The sequence below is a fragment of the Lepidochelys kempii genome, chromosome 2 (assembly GCF_965140265.1).
Source record: "Lepidochelys kempii isolate rLepKem1 chromosome 2, rLepKem1.hap2, whole genome shotgun sequence".
In the NCBI taxonomy this organism is placed as follows: domain Eukaryota; kingdom Metazoa; phylum Chordata; order Testudines; family Cheloniidae; genus Lepidochelys; species Lepidochelys kempii.
In genome coordinates, this window is record NC_133257.1 from 223,874,456 (window position 1) to 223,890,761 (window position 16,306).

The 16,306-nt window shown below is 38.9% G+C and overlaps 1 protein-coding gene across 10 annotated transcripts in view; it reads right to left on the reverse strand.

The window, feature by feature from the left end:
- The window catches only part of VPS50 (VPS50 subunit of EARP/GARPII complex), a 203,269-nt gene that overhangs the window by 30,014 nt on the left and 156,949 nt on the right, over positions 1–16,306 (reverse strand). The window contains exon 24 of one of the 10 annotated variants that reach the window (XR_012157551.1): positions 9,910–10,344. The exons of 8 other annotated variants lie outside the window; for them this stretch is intronic. Coding sequence is in view for 1 of the 2 variants with exons in the window: in XM_073333949.1 (XP_073190050.1) it covers positions 15,403–15,411 (9 nt within the window). In the remaining variant the exon portion in view is untranslated. Of the gene's footprint in view, positions 1–9,909; positions 10,345–14,201; positions 15,412–16,306 lie in introns of those variants that run through there. One more of the 10 variants, XM_073333949.1, reaches the window with a different exon arrangement.

The following is a 16,306-nucleotide window of genomic DNA, read 5'->3' on the forward strand; positions in this document are numbered from 1 at the left end:
ATAAAAATGAGGAATATGGGGGTTCCAGAACGCTCTCCCAAGGTATAGAATGTCACACAAACAAGTTTGTGTACATTTATAGGAGAAAATGCTGCCCTCTTCTTATTTACACTGTCACAAGAAAGTGAGAACAGGCATTTGCATGGCACTTTTGTAGCTGGCATTGCAAGGTATTTACATATCAGATATGCTAAAAATGTGTATCCCCCTTCATGCTTCGGCCACCATTCCAGAGGACATGCTTCCATGCTGACGACGCTTGTTAAAAAAATAATGTGTCAGTTAAATTTGTGACTGAACTCCTTGGGGGAGAATTGGACATCCCCTGCTCTGTTTTACCTGCATTCTACCACATATTTCATGTTATAGCAGTCTCGGATGATGACCCAGCATGTTTTAAGAACACTTTCACTGCAGATTTCATAAAATGCAAAGAAGGTACCAATAAGAGATTTCTAAAGATAGCTACAGCACCCAACCCAAGGTTTAAGAATCTGAAGTGCCTTCCAAAATCTGAGAGGGACGAGGTGTGGAGCATGCTTTCAGAAGTCTTAAAAGAGCAACACTCCGATGCAGAAACTACAGAACCCAAACCACCAAAAAATAATATCAACCTTCTGCTGGTGACATCTGACTCAGATAAAAATGGAAATGCATCGGTCCACACTGCTCTGGATTGTTATCAATCAGAACCCATCATCAGCATCGACGCATATCCCTTGGAATGGTGGCTGAAGCATGAAGGGACCTATGAATCTTTAGCACATTTGGCATGTAAATATCTTGCAATGACGGCTACAAAAGTGCCATGAGAATGCCTGTTCTCACTTTCAGGTGATACTGTAAACAAGAAGCAGGCAGCATTATCTCCTGTAAATGTAAACAAACTTTTCTGTCTGAACGATTGGCTGAACAAGCAGTAGGACTGAGTGGACTTGCAGGGTCAAAAAATTGACATTGTTTTATTTTTGAATACAGGTTTTTTTGCACATAATTCTACATTTGTAAGTTTAACTTTCATGATAAAGAGATGGCACTACATTACAAAACATTTCTTTTGTTTTTTTACAGTGCAAATACTTGTAATCAAAATTAATATAAAGTGAGCACTGTACACTTTGTATTCTGTGTTGTAATTGAAATCAATATATTGGAAAAAAATCCAGAAATATTGAAATAAATGGTATTCTATTATTAACAATGGGATTAATTAATAGCTTTTTTTAATCATGTGATTAATTACGATTAATTTTTTTAATGGTTTGACAGTCCTAATATTAAGTAACAGTATGAGAAAAAGAATGAGGGCATTTTGAAAGAGGAGATGACTGGCTGGCAGGAACTATTGGGAACACTGGTGCAGTAAAGGTGGTGGCCAAAGGCATGAGAACTTAGTAACACAGTGAGGTAGGGCAGGGCTAAGTTGTGAAGGGCCCTGAAGTCAAGGTGATAGAAAGGTGAACGGGGAGCAAATCCGGAGGAATATTTTGGCAGCAGCTCTTTACTGGACTTCTTGGAGCAACATTGCAATAGTAATGGCCAGGGAAGATAAAAGTCAAGTGGGTTAGATGCAAGACCAGGCACTGGATGAGAATTTTGGTGCTGTGGGCAGAGCAGAAAGATTGGTCTTTGAGACGTTGTGTAGGAAGAAGCAGCAAGATTCAGTTACACACACCTTGTCTACAAAATAAACTGCTAGAGTAGCATAATTGCGGCTGCACCACTGTAGCACTTCAGTGAAGATGCTACCTACATCAGTGGGAGAGGTTCTCCCATTGGCGTAGATAATCCACCTCCCGGAGAGGCAGTAGCTAGGTCAACGGGAGGATTCTCCCACTGACACAGTACTGTCTACATCGGGGGTAAGTCCATTTAACTGTGTCACTCGGGGCATGGATTTTTCACTCCCCTGAGTGATGCAGTTATACTGACCTAATTTCCTAGTGTAGACCATGCCCCAGATTATGCGCCTGAGTGACTAGGAGGATGGTGGTGTTGTCCAAGGTGATAGAAGTGATTTGAAGGGTAGGAGAGAGATCAGGAGCTCTGTTTTGGCCAGGCTCAATTCAAGTTGATGCCTGGACACGCATGAGATGTCAGAAACACAAGCAGAGTTCCAGATTGTGACAGAAGGAGCCACATCTAGAGTGGAGAAATAGACCTATAAATAATAAGTGTAAAGATAACAGATCACCTGAGGATAGGATATAGGGGGAGAAAAGAAGGGACAAAAGATGGAGCCAGGTGGGATCCCTGCTGAAAGTTGGAGATAAGATGAAGACCATGCACCGAACAAAAAACTGAAGATACAGCTAGTCATAGGAGAACTAGTAAAAGACAAAATCATGAAAGCTGAGGGAACATAAGATTTTTAAAGGAAAGAGCATGGTCAATAGTAGTAGACAATCTCTCAGGAAGGGTGAGAATGGTTTATAAAAATTAACTGCACCGGCACGTTATTTGAAAATGTAGCTATTTCTTTGAATTACACTCTTTACCTTCTGAATACAAACACTTTGCAACTATAAGGACTAGAAAGTAAAACAAGAGAACCAAACAAACAATGCTTTCATTCTATGGAATATAAATTTGTCATGTAGGTTAGATAAATATCACACCCGGCGAGGAATTTTGCACAAGTGTTGTAAACTCTTTGAGGCAGGGATCTTGATTATCTACTCAAGAGATGTCAAGCATCTCTTCACAGGCAGTACAAATTAATGAAAAATATGCCTATTCAATCCTCTAGGCACAATCTAATCCTTTAAAAATACACTTTCACCCGACGTTAACATTTAAATACAGCGAAACATCAATATAAAATCCCTCTCTGCCTTCCTCCTTCCCAATTCACACCGCCTTTCAGAGAATGCTTAAATATATACATACAGTATCCTTGCAATGTTTCCTGACAGTCAAAAATATCTGTTCTACCCTCAGAAGTAACATCAATGACCAACTAAAAAAAATCAGCTGTGAAGATTTAAAGAAACTCTACTTCTCTGGAAAATTGCCCAACATCGTGATGAGCTTCCTCATACCACCAAATATTTACACAAAGACGACTGAAAGAACAGAGAGAGCCTATAAGTATGCACGGACTATTTTTGCTCCCTTCAAATATCCAAGGTCATAAAATGTGAGGACAAATGTAATAAAGATTGAGTGTTCCATCTAGGTAATTCCAAGGTGTCTGCACCTTGGCATGCAAGTGCTATATAAAATAAAGTAGCATGGAGTATCAGAGTCTATTTAAAATAGCTATTCTCTCCTCCTTTTCCCATGAGTTAAGAGTATGTGAATGTAAGAGAATAGACGATGTTAAGTGGTACAAGTGCCACTCCTAAGGGAACACACCCTCAAAACAATGCATCATATATTTGGACCTGACATAGTCAAATTTGGGTTCCGCAGTCAAACTCTGGTTTATGTGCAGTATCGCACATGATGATCAGTATGGATTGGTATAGAACAGATATTCCCCTCAAGCACCTTTGAAGCCTTCCTGGATATAATTTTCTATGCCAGACTCATGAACAATGCACTTGATCTAACAGTACAGCTTATTTTTAAATACTAGCAATATGTGCCCACTGCCTATCACCTTCCATATTGAACATTAACTCAGGCCCTTGCCATTACAGTAGAATTACAGTACAGAGGTTCTACTGTAATCTCAGAAAAAGAAAAGGAGGACTTGTGGCACCTTAAAGACTAACAAATTTATTTGAGCATAAGCTTTCATGAGCTACAGCTCACTTCATCGGATGCAAATAAATTTGTTAGTCTCTAAGGTGCCACAAGTACTCCTTTTCTTTTTGCGAATACAGACTAACACGGCTGCTACTCTGAAAGCTGTAACCTCAGAGTTACAAACACCTCAGGAACAGAGGTTGTTCGTAACTCTGAATGAAACACTACGCTTCTTTCAAAAAATTTACAACTGAACACTGACTTAATACAGCTTTGAAACTTTACTATGCAGAAAAAAATGCTGCTTTCTCTTTATTTTTTAGTTGTTTATGTTTAACTCAGTACTGTACTGTATTTTGCCTTTTGGGGCGGGGGGTGTCTCTGCTGCTGTCTGATTGTGTACTTTTTGTTCCAAATGATGTGTGTGGTCGACTGGCCAGTTGACTCTGGTATTCATAACTCTGAGATTCTACTGTGTATGTTATGACTTCAACTAATAGTTTATACAAATATGAGTTACAGACAAATAAAAATCATGCTAATCTTGTCAGATTCCAATTTCCAGACCACCAGAATGTTCTCTTGCTACTTTCTTGCACAGAAAAATGATTAGTTCCTTCGATGATCCAAATGCATATCTGTTTATATCATATTTGCTAATAGAAGAAGCCACTTTATTTATTTAATCTGAGAAAATTAGTAACTCAAGCAAATGAAGGAGCTGTAGGGATAGAATTAAATTTTATTCCAGTAATATGAAAATCAAATTTGACCTCTCTTTAATCTGAAACAAGTGCCACAGGGATAAATTGGGAATATATTATCTAAACAGCCAACATAAGACTTTTCCTAATTAACTATTTTTATTCTTATTTTAAAATTAGGATTATACCAAATGTTATCCTTTCCTCTGTGTGTCAAATGTTTCATTTGAATTTTTCACTAGGTTAAGAGTCATTCACATGTTATTGTGTTATTAATTATTCTACACTAGCTAAAAGCTTGCTAGATGCTTCACAATGCAGATAAAAATTACATGGTGCCTGCCCTAATGAGTGTAATACTTAGCATTGTAAACTCTCTAGAGGGACGATATTTTAGTTCTGTATTGTGCAGTGCCTACCACAATGGGCTCCTGGTCAATGACTAGAGCTTCTAGGCACTATGGGAATACAAATAATAAATAATAATTTCAGACATTAAATTTTAAGGGACATAATCTAAACTGCTCTGCCAAGAAACATCCTACATTACAGGATTAATGTACACATCAAATGTTATGATCTGTTCCTTTCTAACCACTCCCTTGTCACTCTTTCCTACAAATGAAATCTACTTCCATCTCTCCCCAGCCCTAGATTTGCACCATATGCAGGGGGAATCGCCAGAATGCCAACAAATCAAGGAGATCACCCAACATACCAGGAGATGCACATATACATCTTACTTCCTGATCCTGCAAGCATGTATGCACTTTTAATTTCGGTATGTGAGTTGTCCCATTGAAGTCAATGGAATGATTCACATGCCTAAAGTTAAGCATGTGAATAAGAGCTTACAGGACTGGGGCCATAGCTATTAGCAGGTTATAACAGGAATGAGCAGAAAGCTCCAATTGTCAGCAAGTGCCAGAAAGTACCTAGAGAAAAATACAAAAAGCCAGATTCTCTTCTTTCTTACACCTATTGAAAATTAGGAATCCAATTTTGAGTATCTCTCCTCCTCTGCCCTTTTAAAAAACATGCCAAAATGTTCAGAAATTGACAATAGGCACGTACAGTTCCTTGGGGTGTCCCTATTTAACAATCGTTAGCTGAGGGCTTTGTAATGTAGGCTTTGACACAGTAGTTAAATAAAATGACTATTAAAACACTTTGTTTTTCTATTGAATGTTTCTGCAAAAACATTTCAAGTACTGTGTTTTATTTTATCTTTTTTAATGAGATGTGACTTTGTCATGCCCTCAAATACATCTTATCCAGGCTCCCTAAATGTCAATGGGTATTTACCTTGTTTAAATATCCTACATGCAATTATACACCATTAATGATGTTGAAATTTTGATTTCAAAGCATCATTTCCCTCTGAAGTACATAGGTTCATTCATAAATCTCCAAGCTTCAAAGCAAGATGAAAGATAAAAAGGACAGTTGAATATTACTAAATTAAAGCAGAGTTACAATATAAAAATAAATAATAATAAATAATCCCAGGGATGAGATTTTGAAAGCTCCCTACGGATTTGGACCCCAGCTTTCCATTAAAATTAATGGAAACTGGACCTCCAAATCCCATAGGTATGAAACTGACAACTTTAAACAGTGGCTGATTCCACTATGCATGCTCAGGCAGCTTGTTGACATTCAACCCAACGAGGACGTGACAATGTTGAACGGCAACAGGCCAGCTATGAATTTCTCATCACCTAATGGAGTTAAACATTAAATGGGAACAATAATAAAAGCACATTTCCCATTCTGAACAGTGAAAGACTTTCACTGGCAGGACAACAAATTTTTAGCCATTCTCCGTCTCCTTCCAAAACATACGGCAAACTATCAACCGGGGCATATACCAAACTAGGAAAAAAAATCAGAGCAGTCACCAGTAAGAGTTGGTGGCAGCACTCTGAGGCCACCCAAAAATTTGTTGAGAACCCCTGAAGCACGCTTGTCACAAAATAGCTTAAAATTTACCAATTTAAACCACCACCACTAGCCTACATTTAAATAGCCAATACTTCAATTCATATTATTGCAAATAATCTTTTTTCAGACAGCATGTTATTAACACCTCTACTACCTAGTTATCTTTGATAATACCTTGAAGCATAACTGTGCTCATATACATGGGTCACTCCCATTCACCTTGGCAGGAACTGACCCTTGTCTCTGGAAGCAGAATTGTGCTCTTGGTATTTACTATATTGTTTATCAGATTAAATGTCCTAGTAAATATCTGTGAAATTCTGTCAAAACCTAAATCAAGTTATATCCAGAATATCAACTTTTTAATTATATATATTATACACACACACACACACACACACAGTCTTCAGAAACTTTTGTTACTAGCAATTTTATACATTAACTCACTTGGCATAAAGTGAAAGATCTGTGCAGTGTTCATAAATATCTCTGCAAACCAGAGGATAAATATAAAAAAATTAAGCACCTAAGGTCTTTCTGAAAAATAAGCAGATGCATATAGCACACACAAAATTACAAAGTACTTGGGAACGCAAACAACACTCTGCACACGTAACTAACCACTCTGCTTTGCAGACCTGTGCTTTATTCATGCATATTTTGCTGCTGCAGTTTTAGGAACAAGAGACTGATTTTCAGTGGGGCCACTATCTGGTTTCCACTTGTACATGTGAAACTTTGTGAGCATGGACATCTGCACTCTTCTAATACAAGCACCCAGCTTAGAATTTTTGGGTAACCAGAGTCTAAAAATCAGGCGTTTCAGTTTTGATCATTTAGAGCCCAAACTGAGACAATCAACTGACAACCAATGAATTTATTCAAATTAACAAGTTAGAGTGGAAAGGCTCAGGATCCTATTCCAATTCCCTGGGCCATCTAGTCATTCAAAGAAAATATTTTGGGTTATATCTAAATGAACAAATTGAAGAAGCAGTATAGTTATGAGACTTCTATCACATATACAAAGCTAATGCTAAACCTTCCTTTTGTATATGGGGTTAGGGTTACCAAATGTCTGGGTTTTCCCAGACACTGCCTCTATTTTGATCCTTCGCCCTCTGTGCGGACAGATTTTTCAAATAAGAGGCAATGTCTGTGTTTTTTTGAGGAGCAGACATTGCAGCTCAGAAAGAACCCCGATAGGTTCACATCCTGATGGTCCCTTTCCTGCATCTGCATCTGATTGGTCCCTCGCAGATGCCAGATCCCGCCCACCCAGGCTCCCAGCCCTGGGGAGGTACAGAGCCCCACAGGGAGGCAGGTGACTGATAACTGTTGCTGCGTCCCAGGTCTGCACCAGCCACCCTGCCACCATGACATGGAGCAACACTGCCCCCTCATCTCAAGAGTGAGGCCCCAGGTACCCCCTCCTGTCCACCCTCCAAATACCCCTTCCAGTACATACGCACCCCTCCAATACCCCCCAAATACCCACTCCTAGTACATATATCCCTACAGGACCACCCCAAATACCCCTTTCTATATACACACCCCTTGAGCCACCCCTGGTACCACCTCCAGCACTCCCAAATACCCCTCAATACACACTCACCCCTACAGCACCCCCCAACTATACCCCCCTTTCCAGCTCCCTCTCCCCGGCAGTGTTCTCTTTTGGGGGACCTGAAACATGGTAACCCTATATAAGGTTCACTTCCTCTACAAGCCATTCATTCCATACATTAAATGCCATCAGTTTCTACGCTCGATTTAGTTTTTCAAAGAAAACCATATAACATCTAAACTAAATTAAGTATTATGGCTCCATCAGAAAAGAACCTACTTTGTAGGAATTGTGAAGCTTGCAAAGATTACCTTTTAGAAGATTAAAACATCTACACAACGTGACTAGCAGCCACCACTCTAATGAGGGGCTTAGCTCCATGAATTAAAATTAAACTGTTAAAATGGAAGTCTTAACTGCGCACAAAATAAAGATAAAAAAAATTCTGAAGGGAGCAAATTGCTGTCCAGTTTAGGATACAACACTCTCTGTAAACCATGATCAAGTCTCCTCAGCCTAGTAACTAACTGCAGGCAACCATGAAGAGGCTGCATGGAGAGGCTTTACTATTATTTTCAGTATTACTATTATTTTTTATTTTTATTACAGTGGCAACTAAGAAGTCCAAATGATGATCAGGGCCTCTTTGTGTTGGGCACTGTACAGACAAGTAACAAAGAAGAAAGTCACTGCCCCTGAGACCTAGCCATCAATGTGTCAGACAATACACTACATGCAGGCCAAACAGGATGAGGGTATGTGGGAGAATGAGGTAACAAAAATAAGTTATTTTCGTTGCATGTAGTATAATATAATGTAATTGAGAAGATTTTTATGGTACTTTGTAGGTTCTGACGTACTGTTATTGCTAAAAGATCTATATTGTTGTGGGAAAATATCCACTGAAAAGACGAATGTGCTAAAATTACATTTCCATCCAACAATGATTTCCCAAGATTACTCTTCAGTCTGCCATTCTACATACTGTATTCAAATGTTTATATCCTTCTTTCTAAGGAGTACTGCGGACTGTTCTGATTTACAGAAAATGCAGATCAAACAATATTAATCCTTAAAATATCTGATGGTGTACATGAACAAATAGGTCTGTAATGAAATGTAAGTATTTTGTTATGTATAGTTTCCTCAAACAGCTCAATCTTAAGTCATTTGCAAGTACAATACTGGCATCAACAATATTAGGCAACAATCAAGCCACTGTTGATTAAACTGTGCAGATCGTAAAGAAGCTGTTTGGGTATCTGATGAGGTAGGGAACTGGAATTGGAAGTTTCCTCTCTAGATCATCAGTAATCATAAGTCACAACTTACAGGATGCTGGGTACTTACATAAGATGACTTGATGGCATCACTGGACTGATATTCTTATCTTTACTACTACAAAATTACACCCTTGTTGTGGGCTGCATGGCCTGAGGACTGAATGTATATGAAGACTAAACTATACACTTATTCCCCAAGTCTTCGGCTCCTGAGGATGTGGGAACCAATAGATGATGGGATGGGAGGGAGTTCTCACCGAGTCAGTGATTGGGGCATCGGTTTTGTGGATGTTTGTCAAGCCAGTGCCTTTGAGAAATGGTTAAATTGCTTTAAAACTCAGGACTTTTTCCATTTCCTTCGGTTCTCTTGTTAGCATCACAGCTGTACCAGCCTTTTCTGCTGACTAATATGAAGAAATGCGATCCATACAAAGCTACTTCTAAAGGGTCACATTTATGATTAATTGTATTAATCTACCAGTGGTGGTCAACCTGCGGCCCATCAGGGTAATCTGATTGCGGGCCATGAGACATTTTGCTGACATTGACTATCCGGAGGAACGGCCCCCCGGAGCTCTGTTCGCCATTCCTGTGGGTTGCCCACTACTGATCTACACATTTTCAAAGGTTAATTAGATATAAAGACTAGGAGGGGAAGTATTTCCTTGAAATACATAATTTGTCTAAAGAAATTTGTAGGAAAAAAGTATCAGCTTACCCAGCTGTTATCTTGATTGTCATGGTTCTTCAGTTCCAAGGTTCAGGAAAAATTGCTGATCATGCACTCATACAGTCTTGAAGGATACTTATAAAGTAAATCTAATCTGCTGTAAGATTTTACTATAATAAGATAACTACCGATTCTCCTTACTTGTCAGTTTTATTTTTGTGTACTGAGTTTTGTATAACATTCCCTTGTTCTAAGTGCCCTCATTCTACTCCAGAAGGCAAGGTTAGTGAGAAATAAAGTGACCGCTAACTAAAAATTGGAGAAAATTAATTTAAAATATAAAACAGAATACTAATCCAATTCCAAGCCTATAACACTGGTGAAAGGTTTGATGTATGATTACATCTTCAACAGGGTTTAGCAGTAGCATACAGAGTTCTTAGTTTGGAAGTCTGCCAGTCCAGAAGATTTACTACTTGGTGCCTGAAAATGATATAATCAGAAGACAGCTAATCATCACAACAGTAGAAATACCAGATTCTGGTAAACATTCTAAATATTTTCCTCAGGGGTGCAGTAGTAGATTACTTTTTAATGTACTCATTGTAGGCAGCATGAGACCACTACCTTATAACATTTGATTCAACTGACATCTGAAATAAAAAACTTGACATATAGTACTTTTGACAGTGCCACATTTATCTCTGTACCAAATGCTAGAATACATGCTTCTTGACTGCACTTCATTATAAGACTTCAATTATTGTAGATTCAATTTTATAATGATCCCATAACAAGTCTGGTTTTATTTCACTGGTTTACTCTAAGTAATGACATCAGAAATACTGACTCTTGAAAAAGTTATAGAAAACTTCAACACATAAACAAAAAAGAATGCTACATCTTTTTAAGCCTCTTCCTCTATCATTTTTACCATTTGTGGTAATTTGAGCCTGTGTCATGCACATCTGAAGCATAGAAAGTTGAACAATCTGATTAAGCATTTCTCACAATAGATATAGATTAAAATCCAGTGTTCTTAAATAAGCATGTACAGGGAGTCCTCAGACTTATGACGCCTGACTTACGTCGGATGCCACTTTCAACGTTTTTCAGTTGACTGCCCGTTTTGCCCCAGTGATGCTTGTTTTGCCCTTATGACAAAAGCCAGCAGGGAAAACAGCACACATCACATGCTGCGCCTCAGCCAGTCACTGATTGTCCTCCAGCCCTGGGCTCAGCCAATCAAAAACAAGCGGCAAGGCTACCCAGCAACAAGCTACCCTGGCCATGGAAGCCAAACAGACAAGTGACTGCAAGGGACCCCCCCTTCCAGTTCCATTCATTATAACGCAACCACGAAGTTATTTACAAGCAACTTTGTAAAAAGCAAGCCCAATTCTGCACAATATGTTTCCGGCATTCTGCGCAGCTGCCTGTCTCTCTGGCTATCTGCCCAGCCTGATTTAAGACACTTAGTTGCTGTTCTTTGTGGTTCTAAAAAATTTTTTTAAATGGCAGAAAAGCATAAATCCAGTGCACTTCTAAGAAATGCAAAACAATTAATATTGAAACAAAAATGGACGTTAAGAGAAGGTCAAAACATGTGTGATTTTATGTTTGTTTGAATGCTGTTTACCAAATAAATATATTGATGTTGCTACATTAGTCATCTATAATTCATTTAGTACAAAAATCTGGGTTATTGTGGTGAAAATAGTGCAGCAAGCCTTGTTTCAGGAACCAATCCCCCATTTATACCATTGATTCCTATGGGAAAAGCAGTTTCCATTTACAATGCAATTCTGAGAAACGAACTGTGTCATAAGTCCGAGGACTCCCTGTAATTCATAAATGTAAAGGATTATTGCTCCCCACCAGATGGCATACACAGATATGTACTAAAGTTATCCTTTAGGGTGGAGCTATAGAAGCTTTGTATACGCTGTCCAAGGTTTTATAGGACATGTTAAATATGAGAGAGTCTAAAGATCCCAGAGACAGACACAAAGCCAGTCAACCAAAATACTGAGGAAGTAAAGTTATTTTATTCTTCAGAATGTAATTGCACCGTCAGCCACTTTAAAACATATACTTCAACTGACTTTATCTGTAAGTCTGCAAATATTTTCTTAAGACAAAGATGGCAAGTATTTATTTATAGACACAAAATTTATTACCCAATCACTATATGAGCTCCTAGCAACCTCCTTCACATTAGCTCCCGCAAGTGAAGTACGTACAAATAGTGTTGCTAAGCTATAGATTGTGTTGGAATTTTACCAAACCTAACTATATCATTTAAATATCAAAATAATTTTTTCATTTCAGATCATGCTATACTAATATTTCTAGTGCTGCCATTAGAAAGATGTAGCTCTTTTGGGGAAAAAAAAAGATCAGTAATATCTTTTATCACTTCACCCACTTTGTCTCTCTAAGATCCTGGGACTGACATGGCTACAACTACACTAGGTACATTTATAATACAGTTCAAAATACCTCCTTTAGTTAAGTCAAACAGGGAAAATGCAGCACCAAAAGCGCATGTAAGCACAATCCTGTAAATTGCTAAGTGCCCTCAATGCCAACTGAAGTTCCCCGACAGGACCCACACAGTATCTCTTGAGCCTTGGCCTTATAAAGTACAAATAAGGAAAAAATAAAGATACATTCAAAGCAAGTATTACAAGAAAAAAATCTCATCAAATTGATATTAGGCAACAAAGTATGACAATAAGGGGAGTTTCAAAAGTGCCTGAAATCATTGGGGGATTGTGTTTCCAAATCCCTTAGGTACTTTTGAAAATCTCCATCTGTGCTTAAGTTTTCAATCGGAAAATGCTGTTTCAACTACACTGAAATTTTTTACAAAATCATATTGATTCTGACATTTCTAGTGAAAACAATTTCCAAATGAAAATTTTTTGATTCAATAAAATTTAGTGTAGACAAAACTTTGACATTGTTTGATAATTTCAATTTGAAAGTTTTTGTTTATTATTTTATATTACTTTTACATTATTTCATGATGAAACATTTTGTTTTCTTGAACAAAGTGTCCCCAATTTTTTTTTTTTTTTTAATGAAACAGTTTGACACTTTGTCTAGAAAATGAGATTAATGCGCAGGGTACTGATTAGAGGAGCAGCTATTTTCAATATCCTAGAAAAGTGGTTCCTGAACTTGTTCCGCCACTTGTGCAGGGAAAGCCCCTGGCGGGCCGGGCCGGTTTGTTTACCTGCCGCGTCTGCAGGTTCAACCGATCGTGGCTCCCAGTGGCCGTGGTTCGCTGCTCCCGGTGGCCGCGGTTCGCTGCTCCAGGCCAATGGGAGCTGCTGAAAGCAGCAGCCAGTACGTCCCTTGGCCTGCACTGCTTCCATCAGCTCCCATTGGCCTGGAGCAGCGAACTGTGGCCACTGGGAGCCGCGATCGGCCAAATCTGCGGACGCAGCAGGTAAACAAATGGGCCCGGCCCGCCAGGGGCTTTCTCTGCACTAGTGGTGGAAGAAGTTTGGGGACCAATGTCCTACAAAAATCCAAGTAAACAAAAGAACTACCTTCCTTCAACAAGCAACATAGGGAAGTTACTTACTAGTAACTCGAGTGTCTAAATAATTGCCTCTGCAGATCTACACCATGGAAATTGGTTGACTTGGCCGGCTGGCCCCACAAACTGCTCCAAAGCCATATGATTTACCAGTGGATAGGCATATACTGACCAAAGATATAACATTCCAAGTTCATTTCCCTGCTCTGTCACAGGAGCTCTCCAGCTGAGAAATGGTAACAGTACTTCACATGTTACAGGGATGATGTGACAAATATATTAAAAGACTGAGTACTCTAAAAGAGATACAACAGTAATAGGAGCCATATAAATATCTTAAATAGACCGTTCCAAACAGATCTTGTAAGACAGACTACCTCCTAACTGCTCTTAAGTTTCTCTCCACATTAATTATTGAACACACTTCAAATAAGTTTTCGTTTATTAGATGTTCTTGTGTGTTGTGACATGAGGCAATCCAGCCTTTCCACGTTCATCTAATGCCATATTTCTTGCTCCTTTATAGTTTGCTTCCATGACAATGAAAATCTTTCTCAAATGCTTTCTTGTATCTGCTGTCCTCCTCTTTTCAAGCTTTCCACCAGGCGATATCCAATCAAGGGGTTGTCTAGGAATAGTTTTTACACATCTGGACAACACATCCCCACCACTCCAACTTTCTTTTTCCAATCATTCATTGTCTCTACAATCTGCTGGCCAGTCCTTGTAACACATCTACGTTGGTTACTTTATCCCACCAGTATTCTTTGCACCAAGTATCCTTTGCAAGCATCTCAAGTGGAATGCATTAAGTTTACCATTAAGTTTCTAGAATTTGCCAAGTTTCAGAAGTATATATCCGTGTGGATTTAACAACGGCATTGTATAACTTGGTCTTAGCTCTTGTGTGAATCTCCTTATTTCTCTAAATATTTGCCAGTCTCAAAAGATTCTACTTGCCTCCTCATTTTTTGCTTTCACCTCCTCATGGTGTTGACAATCAGCACTATTTGTGCTTCCAACATATACAAACTCATTAACCATGTGTATTCTTCACTATCAATCATATATGCAAAAATAAAAGGAGTACTTGTGGTACCTTAGAGACTAACCAATTTATTTGAGCATAAGCTTAACTTAGGCTTGAATAGAGACTGGGAGTGGCTTAGTCATTATGCAAGGTAGCCTATCTCCCCCTCCCCCCCCCGAGACGTTCTTGTTAAACCCTGGATTTGTGCTGGAAATGGCCCACCTTGATTATCATACACAATGTAAGGAGAGTGGTCACTTTGGATAAGCTATTACCAGCAGGAGAGTGAGTTTGGGGGGGTGGGGGTGAGAAAACCTGGATTTGTGCTGGAAATGGCCCAACTTGATTATCATACACATTGTAAGGAGAGCGATCACTTTAGATAAGCTACTACCAGCAGGAGAGTGAGTTTGTGTGTGTCTGTGGGGGTGGGGGGTGAGAAAACCTGGATTTGTGCTGGAAATGGCCCAACTTGATTATCATACACATTGTAAGGAGAGTGGTCACTTTAGATAAGCTATTAGCAGCAGGAGAGTGGGGTGGGGGGAGGTATTTTTTCATGCTTTGTGTGTATATAATAAGATCTTCTACACTTTCCACAGTATGCATCCGATGAAGTGAGCTGTAGCTCACGAAAGCTTATGCTCAAATAAATTGGTTAGTCTCTAACGTGCCACAAGTACTCCTTTTCTTTTTGCGAATACAGACTAACACAGCTGTTACTCTGAAACAATCATATATGCATCATCATTGCTGACATCTTTTTAAAATGATCATAACTTTCATTTTCTTTTGGCTGATTCGTAATCCTACTTTGGCAGCCTCACATCTGACGTTGGTAGTGGTCTTTTCCATAGCATCATCATCTCTGTCCCACAAAAAGTCATCTGCAAAGTCAAGATCTTAAGTTTTCTTCTACTCCACATAATTCCTGCATCTTCCTTTAATGCTGCTTTTAGCATCACATGATCTATCACAATGCAGAAAAGGAGAGGTGATCAAATGCAGCACTGCTGCATTCCAGTAATGGTATCAAACCAGTCAGTCTCTTCACTGTCCTAACACAGCATTTTGAGCTTTCACACAGCATCTTAGCCATTAACACATCTTTCACAGGGACTATAAATACAATTGTCATAAATATAAAGGGAAAGGTAAACACCTTTAAAATCCCTCCTGGCCAGAGGAAAAACTCTTTCACCTGTAAAGGGTTAAGAAGTTAAGATAACCTCGCTGGCACCTGACCAAAATGACCAATGAGGAGACAAGATACTTTCAAACCTGGAGGGGGGGAGAAACAAAGGTTCTCTCTGTCTGTCTGATGATTTTGCCGGGAACAGAGAAGGAATGGAGTCTTAGAACTTAGTAAGTAATCTAACTAGATATGCGTTAGATTCTGTTTTGTTTAAATGGCTGATAAAATAAGCTGTGCTGAATGGAATGTATGTTCCTGTTTTTGTCTCTAGAGGGATTCTCTATGTTTTGAATCTGATTACCCTGTAAGGTATTTACCATCCTGATTTTACGGAGGTGATTCTTTTTACTTTTTCTTCTATTAAAATTCTTCTTTTAAGAACCTGATTGCTTTTTCATAGTTCTTAAGATCCAAGGGTTTGGGTCTGTGTTCACCTATGTAAATTGGTGAGGATTTTTATCAAGCCTTCCCCAAGAAAGGGGATGTAGGGTTTGGGGAGGATTTTTGGGGGAAAGACGTTTCCAAACGGGCTCTTTCCCTGTTATATATTTGTTAGATGCTTGGTGGTGGCAGCAAGAAAGTCCAAGGCCAAAAGGTAAAATAGTTTGTACCTTGGGGAAGTTTTAACCTAAGCTGGTAAAAATAAGCTTAGGGGGGTTTTCATGCAGGT